This window comes from Oryza glaberrima, chromosome 11 (genome assembly GCF_000147395.1).
Source record: "Oryza glaberrima chromosome 11, OglaRS2, whole genome shotgun sequence".
Taxonomy (NCBI): Eukaryota; Viridiplantae; Streptophyta; class Magnoliopsida; order Poales; family Poaceae; genus Oryza; species Oryza glaberrima.
The window spans coordinates 6,597,196-6,617,748 of NC_068336.1; the positions used below are offsets into that span (position 1 = coordinate 6,597,196).

General features: G+C 40.0%; 3 protein-coding genes and 1 long non-coding RNA gene across 4 annotated transcripts; 2 read left to right on the forward strand and 2 right to left on the reverse strand.

Annotated features, from left to right (window-relative positions):
* Positions 1–80: 80 nt before the first annotated feature.
* On the forward strand, positions 81–5,528 carry LOC127754721 (disease resistance protein RPM1-like). Its single transcript, XM_052280286.1, has 3 exons — positions 81–175; positions 1,391–1,451; positions 3,591–5,528. The coding sequence occupies exons 1-3, from the start codon at positions 81–83 to the stop codon at positions 5,526–5,528; spliced, it is 2,094 nt and encodes a 697-aa protein (XP_052136246.1).
* A 2,448-nt stretch (positions 5,529–7,976) lies between these two features.
* LOC127753733 (uncharacterized) lies at positions 7,977–13,268 on the reverse strand. Its single transcript, XR_008012689.1, has 3 exons — positions 13,126–13,268; positions 8,678–8,794; positions 7,977–8,519 (listed from the first exon to the last, which is right to left on the reverse strand). It is a non-coding gene; the product is annotated as an uncharacterized LOC127753733 (long non-coding RNA).
* On the forward strand, positions 9,598–12,333 carry LOC127753732 (disease resistance protein RPM1-like). The gene has a single exon (XM_052279155.1). It carries the CDS (start codon positions 9,598–9,600, stop codon positions 12,331–12,333), a length of 2,736 nt encoding a protein of 911 aa, XP_052135115.1.
* Positions 13,269–14,354: 1,086 nt separating the features above from the next.
* On the reverse strand, positions 14,355–14,909 carry LOC127754723 (MADS-box transcription factor PHERES 2-like). Its single transcript, XM_052280287.1, has one exon. It carries the CDS (start codon positions 14,907–14,909, stop codon positions 14,355–14,357), a length of 555 nt encoding a protein of 184 aa, XP_052136247.1.
* Between the last annotated feature and the right edge of the window lie 5,644 nt (positions 14,910–20,553).

Consider the following 20,553-nt stretch of genomic DNA (forward strand, 5'->3'; position numbering starts at 1 on the left):
AACGACCGTGCACGCGTCCCATGACCGGTGTCGAGGAGAGTGGCCAGGCATGGAGCTGGTCGTGCGCGCGGTGCGAACGGATGCGGCGGTGGAGGCCAACCACCGCCATTGCTACCGCGTTGGACGAGGGGTTCGGTGGCCCCACGGTGGAGAAGCTGGTCGCCGAGTTGCTCTGGTACGGACAAAAGATGGCTGAGTGCGGCGCCGCCCGTTCGGCCTCCGTGTCACTTCTCGTCGCCTAACTGACGCTCCAGGTCGGTGGCAGATCGCTCCACGACGCACCTCATGCCGCTCCCTTGGCAGCGACACGGGCCCTGACCGTGCTTCGAAGGATGAGGGTCGAACTATGCGGTGCCGGTGGAGGTGACGACGGGATCCGTCCCCTCGGCGGTGTGGTGTGGAGAGGCCGGTGGCGCCGTTGATGGCGGAGGGAGCTGACAACGGCGTTGTGGATCTCAAATCCGCTCATGGCTACTGGAGACCCACACGGAGCCAAGGGGACTGGGGCGGAGGAGGTTATCAGCGTGGATCCATGAAGGAGATCGGCGATGGAAGTGAAGCCGGCGAGGACAGTGGTGAGGTGGAGGCGCTGGCGACGGGGACTCTTGATACTGGTGTGGGGGAGAGAAAGAGAGAGAAGGAAGAGAGGGAGAAAGAAGAGGGGATGACGTGTGGGTCCTACATGTCAGTGGGCCGCATAAAAATCTTGTGTGAATGACTAATGAGTCCCACATGTATGTTTTTAATTTTAGTGCCACCTAAGCACCACATGAACGACAGACAAAGTCAACACTGCGAAACCGCTCTTCAAAACCGTCGAAGGAGTCAAGTTGTACCGAGCTTTTTTTCGGGGTTATGGATTAGATTCATTTTTAAGGGCATCAAAGTGAATTTATTCCTTTTCGTTTTGCTGGGATTATTCTATCTCCTTTGGACGGTCCACGTGGAATTATTGGGATGGGTTTAGTGGCATCAAAACAAGTGTTCTCTCTTTTTAATTATGAATAAATTCACCTGATGTCCCTACATCGAGTCTGTCCGAGATCCCTAATTTCAATTCCAGATATCTCACCACTCAATAGTTATACGGAATGGCTATATGGCTGTTGACAGAATAAAGATGGATGGATGGATCATTCGTTTTTTGGGCCATCCATTCATCTTCGAGATTAGTGCTGATTATGTTCAGGCTTTGATAGACATGCAGTTTTTAGTCCTTTGACTGACCTTCGTGGGACCCACACTAACTATTGAATTTTGAAATTCGCGCCTGCATGATCTCTGTTTGAGAGAGAAACGTTGAGATTTTTCTGTCCATGAGACAGAAATCGATAGGGAAGGACAAGAGAGAACAAATTTTTGATATTTGACTTTTTTTTGGATATTGCAGTACGATTCGTCCTAGAACAGTGCGGGATGAGAATGAGGGCCCGTGTTTGAACATGCCTCTGGTATCATGGTTGTCAACGTGACCCGATCTCCGTGCAAAATTTCTGATTTTGCGCGACGTGACTTTATCTCTGTGCAAAATTTTCAATTTTGCACGCTGTCTGTAGAGTGATTTTTTTCTATTGTATTTAACGTTTTCTTAGCCATAGGATCATGCGTTAAGATTAGTGCAGAAAATTACAATGCTATATAACTAAAATTATATTCATAAATTCAGTTGATACGATGTGTAAGTGCACTGTAATTTTGATAAAAATACCGTGTAAGTAAATATGTATTTGTTATTTCCTTTAAAATATAAAATTACAATCCTATATAACTAACATTATATTTGTAAGTTCAGTTGATATGACATGTAAGTGTATTGTAATTTCACTATAGTTATACTATAGTTACACTGTAGTTACAGTGTAACTATAGTAGAATTACACTATGTAATTGCAGTGTAACTATAGTGTAATTTATCTTCTATGCATTAGCATCTACCTAATTCAGTATATGTATATGGGTAATTCAATATGGAAGTTTGCTAGTTTTATGGATATGGGCATTTTAGTAGATCTCTGAAAGTTTGTTCTTGGATATTTGACATGTTTTTGTTTAGCTTATTTGAGCTTTAAATTGTGCTTCCTGTTTTTTTCTCGCTATATTTTGGTCCTGTGATTGCTCCTCTAGGTTTATTTGGGTATGTGATTTATTAGATATTGAATTTGGGCTTTAGAATCAGTTTGTTGTACGTTTCTGGTTTGGGCTCAAGAAATTTGGGCCTTCATATGGGCATGTGTTTGGGCTTAGGAAAAAGTTGGGCCTCCAAAAAAATCATATATGAAATTTCCTCTTTTATTTTTTCAGTTTGTTTTTTATGTCAAATATTTCCAGCGGTTAGATCTTTATCCTAAGGCTACAAAATCTGCATGATTTGAGCCTAAAAAATCTGTCAAATCCTATATAGACAGTCCCAAATTTTTTTTCCCAAAGCTGTATGAACAAAATTTCCAAGGCAGTATGAACAAAATTTAACCCCGATTTCGCTGACGTGGCATACGTCGGGACCCACATGTGCGCCGTTGAGGAGGAAGAAAGTATTCTTTCCCTCTCGTTCCACCTTTTTTTTTAGTTTTCTGATTTGTATTGTCCCCTTCCGAATTTTTTAGATGTAAGCAAATGCAATCTAGTAATTACAAAAATAAGCACGCAACAACCACATTTAGATGTATAGGCAAGATGCTCACATGAAACACGGTGCTTCCATTGAACCACTTGACCAACAGACTAATGGGCCGCTGAATTAAGAACGTTAGCGCAAGAACCCACATCACCAATTGGTTAAATGCATCATTACGGGAGCATGCATAGTTTAATTGTGTTGTTTTCATTTTACAACTCATTGTAGCATATGTATTTTATGTTTTCTTTTTTAAAAAAATAATGTAAGAAATATATATGCTACAATGTGAGCTATGAGACCAAAACTATTGCTATTAGCTGAAGAAAAAGAAGAGGATTAATAGGCTGCTCACACGTTAATGCTAGAAACAAGACCGGCCGCAAAACCCCCCTTGGTCAACCTGATATTTGACAGTGGTCAAGTACTTGTGCGAATACGTGCTCACATATGTAATTATTGGGCTGCATGTGTTTAGATATAAAAAAATCGGCCATCTTTTTTGTTTTTTCTATTTCGTACGTGTAACAAAATTACTCGCAACAGTTGTCCTAGTTGGGTTCACTATTGACACGTTGTTCCACTGTTCGGCTGTTTCATTCACAGATTAAAAAAAAAAAGGAAAATCACCCCGGTTCCCTTTGTCTCCTTCCCGGTAAAAAAGAAAGTTATTCTCTCGTAAAAACAAATGTACACATCCAAATTGCCACCGCCAGCTATCAGGTACTGTATAAAATTAGGATTAATAATCCATGGAAAATTTTTCTAAAGGACACTTCGATTTCGTGGTTTTAGTCATAGGACACCGCTCGAACTCACTTTTGAGGGAAAACACTACATAAACGTGGTAATTTACCAATGGACACTGCGCCGATTAAAATAATAATTTCCGGTTAAATAGGAGAGAGAAATCGCGTGAAAGTTCTAAAATACCCTTGAGCCCACATGTCATATCTTCCATCTCTCTTCAACCGAGAGCGCCGTCGTCCGCGGAGTGGAGCGCCAGGAGCACCGGCAGCCTCTATCAAAGGATGATGTCTGGGACCAGAATGTATACTTTGAAATTCAGGGCATGTTCCAGAATCCCCAAGCAAGTCGCATTATCATCACGACACGGATGGAACATGTGGCAGTTCTTGCTCCCTCTGAATGCCATCTCAAGATACAGGCTTTGGGTGAGATCGATGCATTCAACCTTTTCTGCAGAAGGGCATTTTACAACAGAAAGGACCATAGGTGCCCGCTGGACCTTGAGAATGTGGCTGCCTCCATAGTCACCAAGTGTAAGGGGCTGCCCCTAGCAATTGTTACCATGGGTGGCCTGATGTCCACAAAGCTACCAACAGAGCATGCGTGGCAACAAATGTACAATCAGCTGCGGAGTGAGCTAGCCAAAAATGATGATGTCAAGGCAATTCTGAAACTAAGCTACCATGCATTACCAGCTGACCAAAAGAACTGCTTCTTGTACTGCAGCCTGTTCCCTGAAGATTTTCGCATATCTCGTGAGAGCCTTGTGCGGTACTGGGTTGCAGAAGGTTTTGCGGTGAGAATCGAACACAATAGACCAGAAGATGTGGCCGAAATAAATCTCATGGAACTGATCCACCGGAACATGCTTGAAGTTGACGAGTATGATGAGCTTGGCAAGGTGAACTCTTGTAAGATGCATGACATTGTGCGCAACCTGGCTCTCTCAATTGCTGGACAGGAGAGGTTCGGTTACGCAAATGATTATGGAGCTGTGGAAAAGATTGATTGGGAAGTCCGTCGTCTGTCATTATTCTTGAACAATGGAAAAAGTTGTGCATCAACAGTGAAATTTCCACATCTTCGCGCACTACTTGAAACAACTACACACCCTCCTGGATTGTTATCCTCAATTTTGTCTGAATCCAAATACCTCACTGTCCTAGAGCTACAAGACTCAGATATCACCGAAGTACCAGCATGCATAGGCAAATTGTTTAATTTACGTTACATTGGCTTAAGGCGGACAAGACTCTGCTCACTACCAGAGTCTATTGACAAGCTCTCAAACCTGCAAACTCTGGACATCAAGCAAACTAAAATAGAGAAGCTACCACGTGGAATCACTAAGATCAAGAAGCTGAGGCACCTTCTAGCTGACAGATATGAGGATGAAAATAAGTCAGAGTTCCGGTATTTTATTGGAGTGCAAGCACCTAAAGAGCTATCCAATCTGGAAGAACTCCGGACCCTTGAGACAGTGGAAGCCAGCAAGGACCTGGCTGAGCAGCTGAAGAAACTTATGCAACTACGGAGCGTGTGGATTGACAACATAAGAACTGCTGATTGTACAAATCTTTTTGCTACACTATCAAAGATGCCACTTCTTTCCAGCTTGCTTCTATCTGCAAGTCATGAAAACGAGACACTTTGCTTGGAAGCTCTCAAACCAGAATCAGAGGAGCTTCATAGGCTGATTGTCAGAGGGTGCTGGGCAGCTAGGACACTTGAGTACCCAATATTTCGTGACCATGGGAAAAATCTCAAGTATCTGGTCATAAGCTGGTGCCGTCTTCAGGAAGATCCTCTACTCCTCCTTGCACCCTATGTGCCAAACCTTGTCTTTCTTAGCCTTAACAGGGTGAATAGTGCAATCACCTTGGTTCTTTCTGCAGATTGCTTCCCTCAGCTGAAGACACTTGTCTTGAAGCGTATGCCTGATGTAAACCACTTGGAGATCATAGGCGGTGCCCTCCAACACATTGAAGGTTTATATGTTGTGTCATTGCCAAAGTTGGACAATGTCCCTCAAGGCATTGAGTCTCTTAGGTATCTGAAGAAGCTGTGGCTCTTGGGTCTGCATAAGAATTTCAGGTCTCAGTGGCAAAAAAATGGAATGCACCAAAAGATGCAACATGTTCCAGAGCTGCATGTCAAGGACTAGAAACTTTGCTTACTTTTGCAGTATTATTTCTGTCTGGTGATTCTGGGCTCAGCCACATTATGCATTTAGTCTTTACCAACAAATGATCAGTTTATGACAGATGAGCTAGCGGCACCATTACATCGCAACCTCGTTATTGGAAATAAGTCCTGAAATATTGGCTTTCATGGCCATCAGGAAACTACTTTGTCATATGTCCTATTGTTTTTGCTTCACAACTTTGCAGAATTTATGAAACTGGTCCTTTCATTTTTGACCTGCATTCTTGATTAATGGTGTCACTCTTTTTCATCTCCAAATTCATGATTACTAGAAAGGTTGCTAGTTGGTACACAGTGTTAATAAATAACCGCATAACATTTGGTATAGTACCACTGAAATGGAGCATCATCACAAATTCACAGTAGAGGGGTGCCTTCCACTCCACAAAAAATCAAATGGGACTTAACCCTCAAACGTTTTAAATGCTTGCCCGGTTTAGATAACTAAGATGATAAAACACGTTATTCAACAGATAAAGTAAAAAAACACACATCTGAAATAATTTTCTTCTTAACTATCAAGCAGGCAGCTCTCCTGACAGGTTTCAGTTCAAAAGGGGGCAAAGATTCAGCAGCCAGCAATTGATTTTGTGTAGTTGACTAAATAAAGCGAAACGGATAAGGGTCACATCCCATGGATAAGATGCTAAACAGTTGTGGAAAAACAAAGTTTCAAATGGTATAGTCATTTTCCCCTTGATTTTACCACTGTATTTAGCCGAAACAGTCCGAATGACTACTCTGCATTTTATTTCAAGCGGCTCTGTGCTGTGTGTGACAGGGCAATCTCGAGTACTACGAACTTGTTTGTATCTCATCCTCAACAAACATGAACAACGGAATTTCCACCCATATAGGGAAGTGAAAGCACAATCACAGCAGCATACACGCAAATATCAACAAAATCAGCGATGAACGGGGACAATCTGAGCGATAAACCGCAGAAAAATCAGGGCGTTACCAGGGCAAAAAGCGGACTAGCCTCCTGCCGTTCCCGACGCCGGCGCACGCGCGGGGTGGCGGGACGAGGGGGAGCTGCCTGCGGTCGGCGGCGTTGGACGCGGTGGAGTGGACGGCCGCGGCGCGGCGGCGCCCGTGGCCGTCGCCGGCGAGAGGGTGTTGGGGCTGGGCCACTGGGGCACTGGATTGTCCATATGCGGTGCGACTGCGAGTTGAAGTGACCAATGGGCTGGGCCAGGAAGAAGGCGGCCTATGCTTGTTGGGCTGAGAGGGGGATACACAAGTTAGGCCGGCCTGTTTTTGCATATTGCTTCAGGTCTATCCGCCTAGAATTCTCACCACGTTTTTCGCAGAAGGATATTTTTTTACCCGGCCTCTACATCCAACTACATATATACAGCCATTGAAATAGGGAACTTAGTCCCGCAAATAACCTAATCTAAAATTTGATCCTATGGACATTTGAACTAGGACCTTGGAGTACTACTCAGGTCACTGTAACCACTAGACTGTATGCCCTTTCGTTAGAATTCTCACCGCGTGGAGCTGGAGCTAAACCAAAGTGTGCTGCTATAACAAGGCTACGTAAAGTCTTATAGCACATATGGCCATCTTTGAACGAATCATTCTAAATTATAACTGCATGTATGCATTTTTATTTAGAAGGTTTTTGGAGTTGCGCGTATGACATTTTAAAATCCGAGTTTCTTGGTTGGAACTTGGCATTCTTTTTAGTTACTAGTGTAAGCGCAACTTGGCCACTAGGAGGTGGTTTTATCAATACTTCCCCATCAGGCATCAGCCCTAATCTTGCAATTATATTTTATTTTGCATTTCTTTCATGAAATATCGCTCTCATTCTTAGGTGTAATCGAATCACTAACTGTTACTTCATCCGTTTCACAATGTAAGACTTTCTGACATTACTTAGATTTATATAGATATTAATGAATTTATACACAAATTTCTAAATGAATATGAGCAATGCTAGAAAGTCTTACAAAATTAAAACGGAGGGAGTAATATTTAGAGAGACCTATCCTCTCCGCACGGAAAAAACGAAGCGGTCTATTAACGTGTAATTAATTAAGTATTATCTTTTTTTTTCAAAAATGGATCAATATGAATTTTTTAAGCAACTTTTGTATAGAAACTTTTTGTAAAAAACACACCGTTTAACAGTTTGAAAAGCGTGCGCGTGGTAAACGAGATTGAGGAGCTGGGAATCGGGGATTCCGAACACACCGACTTCCTCTCAACTCGCAAGTCATCGGTGATTCGGTGGCCAATTCAGACCAACCGAGACAGGAACTGAATGAGATTTCTGTCTCTTTGCTCCTCTCTCTTTCTCCAAGGCATCATCAGTTCAGGCCTTGGCATACCAGCTCTCCTCTTGGAAGACCGGTCAGCTTTGCACAGGACGACGACTCTTGTTCTGCAGCTGATAGATCAGGTCAGATACTCAGATTCATTATTTGATTTGTTATCGAGTTTTTGTTTTGTGCCATCTAGTCTCTGGTTTCAGATTCACCTTCTCTGTTTATTTCTGACCGAAAATTCTGCCTTTCACGAATTTTGCATCGTTGAGAGATGTTATGTACTTTCTTCGTTTCACAATGTAAGTTATTCTAGCATTTTCCATATTTATATTGATGTTAATGAATCTAGATCGATATATATGTCTAGATTCATTAACATCAATATGAATGTGAAAAATGCTAGAATGATTTACATTGTGAAATGGAGGAAATACATATTAATATTTGGTTGAGATCGATACACTGATATAGAGAGATGTTCTGTAAGTGTGTGGATAGCTAGTTAAGCTTATATTAGCACATACCAGGAGGGTTGCCACTCATGTCTTCTCCAGTGGTGAGATGAGGAAGATGCAGGTGACAATCAGGACATAGAGGAAACTAACTAATTTACCGAGAACATTTTTTTTAGTCTTCAGGCCATTATTCCGGCATAACATCATCCAAGAGTCCTGCAATAAGTGTTCATTCTGATTAGTCTCAAAACTTACTAACTCTAAATTCCCAAAAGGCTAATAGCAAAATTACCGCAATACTTTCATTATTTGTATTATAGAGGCAGCAAATTGAAACACAGTTACCAGAGGATATGTAAAATGTTGACCTCTACCTGTTATAAGCAAAAGAATCGCACCATATGCGCTTCCATGCTGAGAAAGAGAACACTGGAATATGTGGTGTGCATCTGCACTTCATATTAAGAGCATTGCTGGTCTGCTCCTTGTCACTTAGAAAGAAATTGAGTCACAAGCATGTTCTTTAAATACTTATCAGTAGTTCAGCAGCTCAATGTCAGAATTCACAAGTAGGTTTCTACTGACAAGAAACCTTCATCTAAGCATGGTGTAACAGACTGGAAGAGCATAATCAAAAACAGAGTTGTCATTAGAAATGGCTGCTTAAAAGAAAAGTAAGATTGGAAACAAACTATGATCATGCTTAATATTATGTTCAGATATATCTGGGCTGTTACATATATACTTCATTGCAGTTAAGAAAATGGAAAAAGTGATGGTGCATGAAATAGTTATACTCACACATATTAGATACTGACCTTTGTACGAAGCAATAAAAAGCTGGGCACATATGAGTTATACTAAATGTTTAATCTGTCTGTGGAACCATCAAAAAGCTGAATAGAGACCTACTTCAAGAAACAACACACTCAACTAAACTATGAGACTATCTGATTATGAGTTACTTTGATCTCCTATTAAGTTACACAGTTGGTCACATTGCAGAGTTATGAAACAATTGCTATAGAACATTACCCTTATAATTAAGATTACTGTGGAGGCTGGTACGTACTGAGGCAGCTCCTTTACCTATATCTATTGGTACACCATGATTAACAGTAGAAATAAATTCTATTGGTACATATATATATATGGCTTGCAAATGCCCACAAGGGCCGAAAAAACAATCTTAGCTGCAATTGTTTTACAACTGTAACAGCGACCTTTTTTATCTTATCAATTCGTTATGTGACTATCTCCATGATTCATGATTCTGTTCTGCAGCACTAAGGTAATGGCAGAAGCCATGCTGCTTGCCATCTCAAAGATCAGTGTTGCTTTGGGAGATGAAGCCACCAGAGCTGTCATAGCCAAACTGTCTGGGAAGGTAACTAACTTGAGGGAACTTCCAAACAAAGTTGAGTATATCAGAAGGGAATTGCGTGTCATGAAAGATGTAATACAAGATTTAGATTCCACAAATACCAACATGAATGTTGTCAAGGGTTGGATCGACGAGCTGCGGAAGCTGGCTTACCGTGTTGAAGACATAATGGACAAGTACTCATACTATGCTTGTCAACTGCAGCAAGAAGGATCAGTGATGAGATTCGTAAGAGGAGCACATTACGCAAGTGTTTTCAGTGAAGTTGCTAGTGAGGTAATGAAGATAAAGGGTGATATCGAACAGGTTAAAAGACAGCAAATGGAATGGTTACCTACAGTTCAGCTCATTCCAAGAACACCCACTGACATCGAAACACCGCGATCTCAAGGAAGAAGAAAGTTGCTTGAATGTGGCGATCCTGTGGGGATTGAATACAACAGGAAAAGGTTGTTTGAATTACTGTACTCTGAAGAACCAGGCCACAAAGTGATAACAGTGTCTGGTATGGGTGGACTGGGAAAAACCACCCTGGCATTAGACGTATATGAACGTGAAAAGATCAAGTTCCCAGTTCATGCCTGGATCACCGTGTCACAGACTTACACGGTCGTTAGTCTGCTAAGACAGTTAGTCAGTCCGCTCATACTCATGGAACAAGAATCATCAGAATCCAAGGAAGATCTAATCAACAAAATGGGCGTTCATGAATTGACAGAAGAATTAAAGAGAAAGACTGAAAACTGTACAACATGTTTGATTGTGCTAGATGATGTCTGGGACCAGAATGTGTACTTCGAAATAAAGGGCATGCTTAAGAATCTCCAAGAAAGTCGCATTATCATCACGACACGGATGGAACATGTGGCAGTTCTTGCTCCCTCCGAATGCCATCTCAAGATACAGGCTTTGGGTGAAATTGATGCATTCAACCTTTTTTGCAGAAGGGCATTTTACAACAGAAAGGACCATAGGTGCCCGCCAGACCTTGAGAATGTTGTTGCCTCCATAATCACCAAGTGTAAGGGGCTGCCCTTAGCAATTGTTACCATGGGTGGCCTGATGTCCTCGAAGCTACCAACAGAGCATGTGTGGCAACAAATGTATAATCAGCTGCGGAGTGAGCTAGCCAAAAATGATGATGTCAAGGCAATTCTGAAATTAAGCTACCATTCATTACCAGCTGACCAAAAGAATTGCTTCTTGTACTGCAGCCTGTTCCCTGAAGATTTTCGCATATCCCGTGAGAGCCTTGTGCGGTACTGGGTTGCAGAAGGCTTTGCAGTGAGAGTCGAACACAATGGACCAGAAGATGTGGCTGAAGTAAATCTCATGGAACTGATTCATCGGAACATGCTTGAGGTTGACGAATATGATGAGCTTGGTAGGGTGAGCTCCTGTAAGATGCATGATATTGTGCGAAACCTTGCTCTCTCAATTGCTAGACAAGAGAGGTTTGGTTATGCAAATGATTTTGGAGCTGTGGAAAAGGTTGATTGGGAAGTCCGTCGCCTGTCATTATTCTTGAACAATGGAAAAGGTTGTGGATCAACAGTGAAATTTCCACATCTTCGTGCACTACTTGAAACAATTTCACATCCTCCTGGAATGTTATCTTCAATTTTGTCTGAATCCAAGTACCTCACTGTTCTAGAGCTACAAGACTCAGATATCACTGAAGTACCAGCATGTATAGGTAAATTGTTTAATTTACGTTACATTGGCTTAAGGCGGACAAGACTTCGCTCACTCCCAGAGTCTATTGAGAAGCTCACCAACCTACAAACTCTGGACATCAAACTGAGCAAAATAGAGAAACTACCACGAGGAATCACTAAGATCAAGAAGCTAAGGCACCTGCTAGCCGATAGATATGTTGATGAGACACAGTCAGGGTTCCGGTACATCACTGCGATAAAAGCACCCAAAGATCTTTCCAACTTGGAAGAATTAGAGACTCTTGGGACCATGGAAGCCAGTAAACACTTGGCTGAGCAACTAAAGAAACTGATGAAACTAAGAAGTGTGTGGATTGACAACATAAGTTCTGCTGATTGTGGAACCATTTTTCCTACACTGTCAAATATGCCGCTTCTTTCCAGCTTGCTTCTTTCTGCAACGGATGAGAATGAGCCACTTTGCTTTGAGGCTCTCAAGCCCAGGTCCACTGAACTCCACAGGTTGATTATCAGAGGGCAATGGACCAAGGGCACACTGGATTACCCAATATTTCATAGCCATGGTATGCATCTCAAATATTTAGCGGTAAGTTGGTGTCATCTTGGAGAAGATCCACTAAGAATACTCTCTTCACGCTTAGATAACCTCACTTATCTAAGACTGAACAACATGCATAGCGCGAAAAGATTGGTTCTTGATGCAACAGCTTTCCCATGCTTAAAGACACTTGTGCTAAAACATATGCCTGATGTCAACCAGCTAAAGATTATGAATGGTGCACTTCCAGTCATTGAAGATTTGTACATCGTGGCTCTGTCAGGACTGGAGAGTGTGCCTCCTGGCATTGAAACCCTTCAGACCCTGAAGAAACTCTGGCTGCTTGATCTGCACAGGGACTTCAAAGCTCACTGGATTGATAGCGAAATGCACCAGAAAATGCAGCATATTCCAGAGCTGCGTGTGTAGAAGTGCGGTTTCTTTCTCCCTATGGTAATAATCCTGTTTGGTGCATCGTCATACTGCATTTTTCTAGTCCGTTCCAATAAGTTCGTAGTAATGGAGTTGTTGGTAGCACTATCTGAAACATTGCCGTGCTTATCCATCTGGACCTGAAGTTTTCTCTGATTTGATTTGGTTGCTTCAGAGATTGACTTTCGTGTAAGGACGTATAAACCTAGCCCAAACAATTGAACTGCATTTGCTAACAATGAACCTCCCAGAGTGGCAGAGTCCCGGTCCGTTGAACCTTGCAACCCAGTATTCCATATGTCAGACGATACTTTTCCTTGCCTTTTCAATTTTGAGAGGGAAGTATTGCAGAGTGGTCTCTCTCTCGTATTATTATTATCTGAGCAAGATTGCATTATCCAATTCCAGAGAAAATAACTAAACTCAGGTGATGCAATCCTTAAAATTTTCCTAAAAATTCATCAATTACTGATATTGTTCTAACCTAAAGAAAGCCAGAGAATTCCCACATTACGCCTTGGCATGCTAGAACTTGCACATTGCTGCACTACCATGTGATGATGAAGTGTGAACTCTCTTCGCTTACATGTGGCGAATTTGAAGCCACATGAACATGCTACAAATGGAGCTAGAGCTACAAGACTGAAAGCCCTAGCACATGAACATGCTCCCCATTCGAGACGGAACCCCTAAAATCGAGACCAACGCATTTGGGATGGGATATCTCTATGGAACAAATCGAATTAGAAACCCCAACAAAGTAGCGAGGAACTGAATCCGGATCCTTACCACACAAATCCAAGAAGAGCCGGCGCCGCCGCTGGGGCACCAGGTCAGTGGCGGCGGCGCAACCCGATTCGCGGAGGCAGGCAGGTGGCCGCCGCCCCGCCGGTCACCGCCGCCGTCGCCGTCGTTTTCATCGGCGCGCGCTTTGCTAGGGGCCTAGTAGGCCCGGTCTACTGCTCTGTCCGATAAGGCGGGCTGGACTCAGTTGCCACTGGGCTGGGCCGACGAGGCCCAACTCTAGTTGGTACGAACAATTTGGGCTGTGGAATTGTGTTGTTTGGGCTTCTTTCGGACATTCATGAGTTGTCACTAAAGGCAATCTCAAATAATAACGATTCTAATATCTCTACGTTCTTGTAGTAAAAAAAAAAAAATCAAAATGCAAGTTCTTCCTAACGCTAGAGAATGCAATATACTCGACGGAGTTTACAACTATCCTTGGATGACGTATTATAATTTATAACCTCAAAATCTTAATTAAATCATTAATACCTACAAAATTATCAGGATTTAAACTGAAAAAGTTATATTAGTAGTTTTTGCATGAAAAAAAAATTTCATACAGTTATATTTAAAGTATTTTTGATAAATATAAAGTTGAGAGAGAAATAATAAAGCATGTGTCTTGATGACTATGTCGATATCCAAAACACTATTTCTTTTTTTAAAGAAGATACCAAGACTATCTACTTATTCGCTTATCAGTCATAGCAAAAAATTAAATCTTGAAATTTAATTTTAATTTTAGAGTTGATTTTGGGGTTTGTAATTGCAGTTTATTTTTCATGAACAATATCAATATAAAACATAAACAAAAACAAGTTATTTTTGTTTGCTTCAATCGTTTTTCTACTATTTATTGATCGTATCATTCTAGCACAATGCACACTTTTAAAATTAGGTTTTAATTAACGCCTCAATAAAACTAGGAAAACTAGGGCGTTATAGTATTAAGTCATTAACTATTTCTAACCAGAGAAAATATAATGTAGTCAATACATTTTTCTGTTACTTACGCAACAACAATTTATTTATTGATTATAACAAGCTTACAATAGATGAAACATTACCACCAATTAAACAATATCAGTATTCTCCTCACACACAAGTAATAGACTAGCTAAGTGAGTACCATGTTCCTTGCAACCGGTACTCATATAAAGTCTTGCCAAACAAAGCACATTTAGTTGCAAGGGTGATCAGCCTCTTCCCTCACCATGGGCACATCATCATTAAACTAGTGCAGGTTCATTCAAATCAAATTGAGAAGCATGTGGTGCAACTATTTCCACTTGTGGAGCCACAACCACCGAAGAAGAAACACCTTGTGCGCGGAGCTCGACGATACGGTTTCTAATGACCTCCCTGTGCTTGGCCACCTCAAGCTTGACATTTTTGACCATCTCGGGAGATAAATCATCTAAGTTCTTGCGGCGTCCACCTCTTATCTCAGAAATTATGTTAGTGATCTCACGTTTGTAGTTCTCAGCCTTCAGATTGTCCAGCTTCTTCTGGAGCTTCAAAATTTGCTGCCGGAGTAGGGTCTTGGAGTCTTGCATCCACTTCTTCTGGGTAGCCTCTGACATGTCCATGAGTTTGCTCCACATATTTTTGGCTTCTTCAATGGATGGCCATACCACTGGATCACCTGCTTCATCGATGTTGTACACCACGATACTAGCTTGGACACTGCACAAGATTGATAGCTCTGTTACCTTTTTAACCAATCCAGCACGACGCCTCCTAAGAGTCACTCTGCGGGCAGCATTGTTGGTAAGCCGTGCCATGGCACACCTCACCTACACGGGCGCACGGATACGAACCTAGTAATGGAAATGACACTTGTGATTTGTTTCTGTGTGTTCGCCGATAGAGGTAGGGTGATATTTTTATAGTGAAAAACGTGGTATATTCTATTTTCACTATTTTAGTAAAGAGTTCTAAAATAGTGAAAAAGATAAGACGCCATAATAGGGAGTGAAACTTTGGTGTAATTTAAATTCTAATGAGATAAGATAAGGTACCGTAAAGCTAGTGTAGTTTAAAATAGCTTCAGGATAGGGTAAATCATAACGTCGACATATATTAGGTACTATTTATATTTGTGGCATTTGTCCACACACAAATGTAGATTTGGGCCTTGAGGAACCTGGTCCATGGCTCGAGGCCTTAGACTAAAAGTTTATGGTGCTAGACTTTTTTATAGTGTTAATTTATATGTAGCTCAATGTGGGCTCGGCTATCCCAAGATTTAATTAATCAGCACACGGCTGGTCCGCGGGTACAGAACTTGCCTAGTTGTCATACCTATATGGCTATATATGAAATGTTAGCAACACTTGTAACATCAATCACATTTTTACAAGTGAAAGGTGAAACCAAAGATAGCACTGGAATGAGCCACATCATGAAGAGAAAAATGCACCATTGGATGCAAATGAGGACAAAAAAAAAGAGAGAAAAAAGAAGCAGCATAGACCATCCGATCAAACAAGGAAAAAGAAGACAATGGCCTTGTTTGGATCTTCCGGGCTATTAAATAGCCCTCTGAAATCTTGCTATTTAGGATTATTAAACGTAGATTACTGACAAAACCGATTCTATAACCCCTAGGCTATTTTGCGAGACGAATCTAATGATGTATATTAATCCATGATTAGCAGCTGATTACTGTAGCATTAATGTAGTAAATCATGGATTAATATACATCGTTAGATTCGTCTCGCAAAATAGCCTAGGGGTTATAGAATGGATTTTGTCAGTAATTTACGTTTAATACTCTTAAATATCGAGATTCCAGAGTGCTATTTAATAGCCCTCCGGATCCAAACAGGGCCAATGTATCATATCTGGAAGACTCCTGAACGGCCAGAGGGAGCCGCTTTGTATTCAACCCCTTTCAATTTTCTTTTTTCTATCTCTCCTATATATATAAAATATAAAAGTATTAAAAAAGATCAATGTTGATCTAATTAAGCCTAGCAGATTTATATCAACAAATAAAAGTACTCTGCACGTGCTCCTTTTTTCTTTCTGGAACTTTTTACTAGACGGGACGACTGTGCAATAATTCAAAATGAGAGAAAAAATAAATTCAAAATGAATGTGTAGAATCCTTTCGAAACAAATTGTCCGCATATAAAGTAGTTACACGCTTGCTTAACAATAATTAGAGGCTAACACGATACTATATGTTGTATAGAAATATAACTCAAACGCAAGAATATGATCGAAATGTAAGGGTCTATATCCAAAATTTCTATATCCAAACATATATGTTAAGATAGTTTGTGTAATTTTTACAAAACATGGTTGAAATAAAATATACTTCGTCCAGTCTTTGACGTTGGTTTGCCAAAACGATGTAATAGGTTGGGTTGCTAATGAGACAGAATGGTCCTTGGAATAAGAAGAGGGCAGTCAAATAAATTTAAGATACAAGAGAGAGAAAATTATAGACAGCTATTACAGTCACACAAACGTTAGTGATTTTAAAACGATCATGAATATATCAATGACATGTTATGGTATTACACATAGAAAAAACAGGTTATAGTCGCACGGATGTCATCGTCCTATGTCTCTAACTCTGTTATAATAAAGATGTTATCGAAATTTTGTTAGATTAAGATTGGTTATAGTTTGGTCACTGTACAGTTTAATTAGTAGCATATGGGGCAACATAGGGATAGAAGAATAATGTTATTTGTATGAAAGCATAGACCTGCGATGTGTGTGCAAATGTAGACCTGTGAATGGCAGGCATATGATTCATGCACGTAGGTGTTGTGTTGCCAATCGAGTGTATAATACCTAGGGCCATTGGTTCAGTTGTTGCGCTACGTGGCCCACTGTTGTTCAAGATGTTTCACTAGAAGGGAAACCCTCATCTCAATCGGGCGGTAAGCCCCATCTCAATCGGGCACAGCGTCCGTCACAGGCTAGAAGTCACTGATGTGAATAGTTATCTCAATCGGGCAAACGGCCGTCACGAATGAATATATCTCAATCGGGTCCTAAGTGAAGCTCGTCACCGATAGCTTTGACCCAGACGACCAGTCAAACTATAGCCCGTCACAGATGACCTATCTCTATCGGGCCACAACTAGCGCCCGTCACAGATGACCCTTATCTGTGACGGGCATCAACTATAGCCCGTCATCTGTGACGGGCGTTAATTATAGCCCGTTATAGATGAGAGATGAGTATAATCCAAAAATAAATAAATTTTATTTTTTGGCTAGCCCGTCCTCACTCGTGTACATCCACGCGGAAATTCAAACTTCCCAGTCGGTTACCCATTCTAAAATTGCTCCAAACCAAGCACACTTAACATCATAATTCTTTGGAGATTGGCTTCCGGAAGAGTAGTTGTAACTTGTTGGCATGGATATTCTATTAATCCTATTAAGCTCTAGGCCAGGATATCAAATTAGGGTTATTAAATGATTTCAAATGGAAAAGTCACCAAAACCAAAGTTGTAGAACTCATCGAGGTGCAAAATTTTTATTTTAGTCATTTCTCCATCTGATTCTATTTAAACAATTTGAAATTTGAAATTCAAATTTTGAAAAGTTCAAATAGAATTTTAGATCAGTGAACGACTTCAACTGAAAAAGTCATCAACAACAAAGTTGTATAACTCATCAAGATCTACAGCTTTTATTTTGGTCATTTTTCTATATAACATTTTTTGAACCGTTTGAATTTGAATTTAAAAATATGACAACTTCAAACAACATTTTCAAATACTAAATGATATCAACTGAAAAAGTCATCAACAACAAAGTTGAATAACTCATCAAGATCTAAAACTTTTATTTTGGTCATTTCTTCATACGACAAAGTGACAGTAACATTGTTCACAAAATTGACATATCTCTTATCTAGTTTTATAAAACTATAACACATATATGTAAAATTTGTGAATAATATTACTAATATTTCATCGGATGAAGAAATAACAAAAATAAAAGTTTTAGATCTTGATGAGTTATTCAACTTTGTTGTTGATGACTTTTTCAATTGAAATCATTTAGTATTTGAAAATGTTGTTTGAAGTTGTTATATTTTCAAAATCAAATTCAAACTGTTCAAAAAAATGTTATATATAAAAATGACCAAACTAAAAGTTGTAAATCTTGATAAGTTATACAACTTTATTGTTGATATTTTTTCCATTTGAAATCATTTACTATCCATAAAATTGTTTTGACTCATAAAATGAATTATTATACTGCACTTAATTATTTTGCTATAGTCAACTTACAAATATAAACATTTCATATGAAAAATGGAAAAATAGTCATCGGTGACGGGCTTTAGTTAATGCCCGATAGAGATTAAGTATATAGCCCGTCACTGATGAGTCATCTGTGACGGGCCTAGTTGTTATCTCAAACGGGCCTCAAGTTGTGGCCCGTCACGGATGATGGTCATCTGTGACGTGTCACAACTTGAGGCCCGTTTGAGATATAGAATGTTATCTCAATCGGGCCTAAAGTTGGTACCCGTCACTGATAGGTGTCATCCGTGACGGGCTTAAGTTTTATGCCCATCTAACATGTCTATGCGACCATATCTTAATCGGGCACTTTTCGGCCCGATTGAGATGACTTTCTTATGACGGCCCGCTATTTCTAAGTATATTAGAGCCCGTCACAGATAGAAGGATCTATACTAATGTTTTACGGTGTTTGCAAGGGATTAGAGGTATTTAGAGGTGAAGCAACATAGACCATTGATCAAGAGAGGGGCAAGGTATGCAATAAAATTATTGTACCACAATGGCCATATAACTAGTCAAATATGGATATTTCATGTTAATTGTATAATTGGCTCCATTGATCGGTATCATGGTAGGGATCGGTATTGTTGTAGAGAAAAAAAAATGTAAATAATCCGTATACCGTTGATTTAGCTATCGATTCAATCTGTACCAAAAAAACACTCAAAAAAGGTCATGTCTTCTTTCTTCTCTCCCTTCGCTTCGTTCTTGTTCTATTGTTTGAACTGGTTCACCGGAAAGAGATAGGGGAAGAAGCACCGGCATGGTTGAGGGTTGAAGAGGAAACGAGATCAGCTGGTCGACAGCTAGGTGCAAGCACATCGGTCAGATATCCTATTCTTATTTACACATTATTTGATAGGTTATTTATGCACGTAACAAATTCCTTGTAGAAGGGACTGAAATGAGATCAACTCCTATGTTCTTCTTCCAGGGTTTGAACGGGTGCACCCATAAGGAGGCACGATTGAGGAAGAAGCTCTGTCATAGTCGAGTATTTAAACAGGAGGTAAGATATGATTGATATGTACACGCATGCGCATAGCTAAGATCTCCTATGCATATTTTCATAGTTGATTAGTTATTTATATAGTTCACAAATTCCTTCATATTAGGGATCGAAAAGAGATCTACTAATATGTTCTTCATTTGGGATTTGAATAAGTGAACATGTGAGGTGACACAATCGACGACAAAGCATCATGAATATTTTGTCCGCCATTCATGGTTTCTATGGATAAATCGATAAAAAGTATAACTTAAATTGACGCAAACCTTCGCTGATATTTTAACTGATGATGTTCTTCAAACACAATATAAATCTCTTCTTAGATTTTTTTTTTAAAATCTCAAAGGAATTAAAGGGAAGAGTTTCCACGTGTTCTTTGGAACATAATGTAAATATAGAGAAAACCATGCAAACAAGAACTTTTACCTCAGTAAGTGTTCTTTGGAACAAAACTTAAATCTAGAGGAAATCGCGTAAATGAGAACCTCCAAGAACACAAAGTAAGTCTCAAGGAAACAACACAAACGACTTAATTGGTACCTACGCGGTACCAATTTAAATTTAGGGATAATTCTGTCTTTTTCTTTCTAATAGTAAATTTATGTTTTACCATGGTATACCTAAATATCTACAGTAATACTTGAATATATTTTGATACATGTTATTGAGGAGCATTGGATTTTTTTGAATGCAAACACAATCAAAGTTCTCTTGTTCTGATGACGTGCTATTTAGGCTCACGTAAAGAGTTTAGGCCCCCATCTGTTTAGGAGGTTTCACCAATTAGTATCGGTTGGCTTGCGACTGAATTAAGAAATTCAATTAGCATATGGTTAATTAAATATTATCTATTAAAATTTTTAAAATATATTTATTTGGTTTTTAAGTAACTTTTACATAGGAAACTTTAGTACGAATTATACGGTTTATCAGTTTGAAGTTTGAATAGTGTACCAATGATAAGCTAGTAGCCCATACCTGAAAAGAACAACTCAGCATTAAATAGTTTCAGATCTGCAGTATAGGAAGATATGAGCTCATTATTTTTTAATGGGAATCTAATATGGCAATATACATATGTGATGCGAAAGTACCCAAACTGTCTTTTCTTTCCTTTAAAAGGTATATTATACT

Coding starts and splice junctions, on each gene's coding strand:
- LOC127754721 (XM_052280286.1), top strand. CDS start 81: ATGCGGCGGTGGAGGCCAACCACCGCCATTGCTACCGCGTTGGACGAG. Junction 176..1,390: donor CTGGTCGCCGAGTTGCTCTG/GTACGGACAAAA, acceptor TGGATATTGCAG/TACGATTCGTCCTAGAACAG. Junction 1,452..3,590: donor CGTGTTTGAACATGCCTCTG/GTATCATGGTTG, acceptor TCTTCAACCGAG/AGCGCCGTCGTCCGCGGAGT.
- LOC127753732 (XM_052279155.1), top strand. CDS start 9,598: ATGGCAGAAGCCATGCTGCTTGCCATCTCAAAGATCAGTGTTGCTTTG.
- LOC127754723 (XM_052280287.1), bottom strand. CDS start 14,909: ATGGCACGGCTTACCAACAATGCTGCCCGCAGAGTGACTCTTAGGAGG.